Here is a 4,788-nt window from a genome sequence, read left to right as displayed (position 1 = left end):
GCCGCTTGAGAACGTAACTAATTTGTAGATCGATCATACTCCATACCGGACACTTTATCTTCCGAGAACATAACCACCTGTATCGTGGGTAGATCTTCGTGTTCGCAGAAACAAATTGTTGTTAACTGTAGCGACGGGCACCATCATTTCATGCATGAATAAGAAGGTCGAAAGCAAACCGTTCGAAAATGTTATCACCTTCTTTGAAAGTCGCACATCTATGTCACTAGCTGCAGCTATCCTGTATTTATATTATAATATCGGGAGCCAAACCGATTGAGAACGTTACTACCTCCGTTGAGGATCGATCGGTTATGTCAATACCTTCACCTGCCCTGTCACACCGATAGTCAAACCAGGTATTCCGAGAGTCAATCGGTTGTCGAGTATTGGCAGTGGACACCATAATTCGCGGTATGAATATTATAGCAGACCGTCAAGTCGATGTGGACAATTAGCTATTGGAGCAGATTCAAACTTTATACAGTAAACGTTACCTTCCGTGAACCGAACTCGCCGTATCGGGATTATAGCAACGTGTTCACTAAAAAAAATGAGTATTCATTTCAGTGACGAGCATCTTAACTTGATGTCCGAATTAAACCCCTCGAGACTGCTACCACCTTCTGTCAGGCACGAACGGCTAAGTCAAATGCCTCACATATCTAGTTGATTCGGAGAGACAAACCCGGCATTGTTGGAGTAAAGCCGCTGAACAGTATTGGCAATAGAAAACTTAATTCGCGGTTTTAATATTTAAGTAGAGCGTCAGTCCGTTGTAGAACATTACCTATTCGTGTAGGGTTCAACATCTTACAGAATGCCTTACCCTCCGCAAATCTTATCAGCTCTAGCGGGAATATGACACCATGTCCAGTGGTAGGAAGTAGTATATATTTTAGTGACGGCGCCCTTAATTTCATGTGTGAATTAGAAGATCGGGGATCGAATCCCTCGAGAACTTTACCACCTTCTGTGAGAGGCGTCAGCCTAATTCTATAGCTTCACCCATTCTGCGATTCCTAGGGCTAAGCCAGATACCCCAGGAGTAATTCCGCGGTACAATATTGGCAGTAGATTCCATAATTCACTGTATGAGTATTACCGGATCGAAATGCGCCGTACGGTATTGCCAATAAGCACCATAATTCACGGGTTGAATAAAAAAGTAAAGCGTCAAACCGTTTGAAAGCAACGCCAATTGGTATAAGGTTGAACACTGTACCGATAACCTTAACGTCCGAGGAGCTAACCAGCCGTGTCGAGAGTATAGCTACGTGCATGGGGAAACACATAAATATACAATTTAGTGACGGCACCTTAAATTCATGCATGGATAAGAAGTTCGAGGTTCAAGTCGCTCGAGAACGATACCACCTTCTCTGAGAGGCGAACGGCTAAGTCAACAGCTTGACCCATCCTGCGATTCCTAGAGTCAAACCAGGTATACCGGGTGTAAATCCGTGGATCAGTTATGGCCACAGATACCTTAATTGACAGTTTGAGTATTAAAGTGGAACATGAAAACGCTTGCGAAATTTACCAGTTTGTTTGAAGTCAAACCTTGTTACGAATGCCGTAACTTCCGAGAAACTATCCCGCTGTATCGAGAGTATAACTTCATGGTCAGAGAAGCATAATAGTTTAAATTTTAGTGTTGGGCAACTTAATTTCATCCATGAATCAGAAGGTCGAAGGACAAACGCTGCGATAACGTTATCAACTTCTTTGAAAGACATACGGCTAAGTCAATAGCTTCAACTAAGCTTGGATTCCGAGAGTCAAACGAGGTATTCCGGGAGTAAATCCGCATCACAGTATTGGTAATAGACAACTTAATTCGCGGTTTTAATATTTAAGTAGAGCGTCAGTCCGTTGTAGAACATTACCTACTCGTGTAGGGTTCAACATCTTACAGAATGCCTTACCCTCCGCAAAACTTATCAGCTCTAGCGGGAATATGACACCATGTCCAGCGGTAGGAAGTAGTATACATTTTAGTGACGGCGCTCTTAATTTCATGTGTGAATTAGAAGATCGAGCTTCAAACCGTTCGAGAACGTTACCTCTTACTTTGAGATTCGAACGGCTATTTCAATAGCTTCACCTGTCCTGTGACTCCGAATGACAAACGAGATATTCCGGTAGTAAATGCGCTGTACAGAATCGGCAATATATACCTTAATTCGCGTAGTGAATATTAAAATACAGCGTCACCCCTTGTGAGACCGTTATTAATTGCTGTGAAGTCAAACGTTTTACAGAATACCTCACAATCCGAGAAGCTATCCCGCTGCATTGAAGGCATAGCTACGTGTTTAGGGTGACACATTCGTACACAAATTAGTGACGGAACCATAAATTCGTGCATAATTCAGAAGATCGAGTGATAGACAGCTCGAGAAATTTTCCACCATCTTTCAGAGCCGAATGGCTGATTCAACAGCTTCGCCCATCCTGTTATTCCGGGACTGAAGCCTGGTATTCCTGGAGAAAGTCCAGTGAACAGTATTGGCAATAGACACCTTCATTCGCCGTGTGAATATTACAGTAGACTGTCAATCCGTCGGAGAACATAACCAATTGTCATACCGTCATTCTTCTTACCGAATACCTTCCCATCCGAGAACCTGTTTCGCAGTAGCCAGTGTCTTGCATGTTGTTCGCAGATACAAATTAGTAGACACGTTAGCAGCCGGGCATCACATTTCCATGTATTGGGTTGTCCGGAAAGTTCGTGGCGATTTTCGGTAGGTAGCGTGCGAGTCCTACCTGAATATATCACAATTATTGAAAACAAATGCCACGTGTACATATTCTAAAAGAGGTAACTTCAGCCATATTTGGAAAAAAGGTTGGTCACGATTCGTTAATTTTAATCAGTTTTGTACGCATTAGAATATGGTGGTAAATAATGAGCATTACAGGCACCTAATGCTTTTCTTTATCCGAATGGGCAAAAATGCCACACAATCGGCAAATAAGATATGCGCTGTTTATGGCGAGGATGCCGTAGCCGAAAGAACTGTGCCTAAGTGGTTTGCACGGTTTGAAGCTGGAAATTTCGACCTTGAAGATCAAGAACTCCCAGGTAGCCCGTCCACCACAGACGAAGATACGATCAGAACAGAAATCGAGGATAGCCCATGCTCAACGTTACGCCAATTAGCAGGAATGCTAAATAAATCAAAATCAGCTATCCACGATCATACTGTGAATCTTGGCTATGTATGCCGTCTTGATGTATGGGTTCAGAACAATTGAACGGAAAAAAATCTGTTGAACAGCATCTCCATTTGTGACTTGCTTTACAAGCGCAACGAGGAGACGCCATTCCTGAAGCAATTAGTGACGAGAGATGAAAAATGGATAATTCATAAAAATGTTCAGCATAGAAAGCGTTTTCCAGGAGAAAGCGTGATGAACCACTTTTAGTCACCCCAAAAGCCGGTCTTCATTCGAAGAAGGTAATGCTCTGTGTTTGGTGGGACTAGAAAGGAATCCTACATTCTGAGATTTTACCAAATAATGAAACAATAGATTCGGTAAAATACTGCTCTCAATTAAATAAATTGAAGACATCAATTGAACAAAAACGTCCAGAAATTGCGAATAGGAAGGGCGTCGTATTTCATCAGGACAATGCGCGACCTCATGTGTCTTTGAAAGCTCGGCAAAAATTGTTGGAGTTTGGTTGGGATGTTCTACCCCATCCACCGTATTCGACAGACCTTGCGCCTTCGGTTTCACAACTTTTCCGATCAATACAAGTTTCCCATAATGGAGAAACTTTCAACTCTTTGGTCGAGATAAAAACCCATTTAGACAATTTTTTGCCGAAAAACTTGAGAGGTTCTGGAAGGACGGAATTCTCACGCTGCATGCAAAATGAAGAAAGGTTGCGAAACAGAATGGTACTTAAATAACTTAATAAATGTGTACCAATACTTAAATAGCTGCGTTTTAATTACCATGAAAATCTGCACGAACTTTCCGGACAACCCAATATAAATAGCAAAATCGAAAGTCAAACAGTTAGACAAGGATACCATCTTCTTTTGGAGTCGAACGGCTACGTGAATAGCTTCATCTGTCCTTGCTTCCAAGAGCCAAACCATGTACTCCGGGAGTGAATCCACTGAGAAGTAATTGGCGTTAGTCACGCTATTTCACGGTATAAATATTAATGTACAGAGTCAATCCGTTGGAGAACGTTACTAATTTGAATAATGTCAAATGTTTTACTGAATCCCATACCGTCCCATAGCCTGTCGCATTATAACGAGCGTATAGCTTGGTGTTCAGAGGTCGAATTCTGTACACATTTTAGTGATGGGCACATTAACTTCTTGTATGAATTAGAAGATAGAGAGTCAAACAGATGGAGAACGGTGCCACCATCTGTGAGAGAGGAACGGCTATACCAGTAGTTTCACCTATCCTGTGATTCCGGGAGTCAAATCAGGTATTCCGGGGGTAAATGCCCTATGTAGTATTGGCACTGGTCAGTCTATTCCCTGGTATAAATTATATTGTACAGAGTCAATCCGTTGTAGAACGTCACCTTTTGCTATAGAGTCAAACTTTTTACCGAAGGTATTACCTCCGGTGCCGGTAACCAACCATATCGAGAGTTTAACTTCGTGTTCAGTGAAACTCATTATTGTACATTTTCCTGATGGGCTCCATAGATTCAGATATGAAATACAAAATCGAAGGTCAATCCTTTCCAGATCGTTAACACGTTCATTGATAGACACACAGCTGTGTCATTAGCACCACCTATCC

At 42.1% G+C, this 4,788-nt stretch overlaps 1 protein-coding gene across 1 annotated transcript; it reads left to right on the top strand.

The window, feature by feature from the left end:
• Positions 1 to 2,952: 2,952 nt before the first annotated feature.
• Positions 2,953 to 3,264, top strand: LOC143220749 (histone-lysine N-methyltransferase SETMAR-like). The gene has a single exon (XM_076446342.1). It carries the CDS (start codon positions 2,953 to 2,955, stop codon positions 3,262 to 3,264), a length of 312 nt encoding a protein of 103 aa, XP_076302457.1.
• The last annotated feature ends 1,524 nt before the right edge of the window (positions 3,265 to 4,788 follow it).

Source organism: Lasioglossum baleicum, unplaced genomic scaffold (genome assembly GCF_051020765.1).
Source record: "Lasioglossum baleicum unplaced genomic scaffold, iyLasBale1 scaffold1512, whole genome shotgun sequence".
Classification (NCBI taxonomy): domain Eukaryota; kingdom Metazoa; phylum Arthropoda; class Insecta; order Hymenoptera; family Halictidae; genus Lasioglossum; species Lasioglossum baleicum.
The sequence above is the reverse complement of the archived record's forward strand: the minus strand, read 5'-3'. Positions and strand labels throughout refer to the sequence as shown.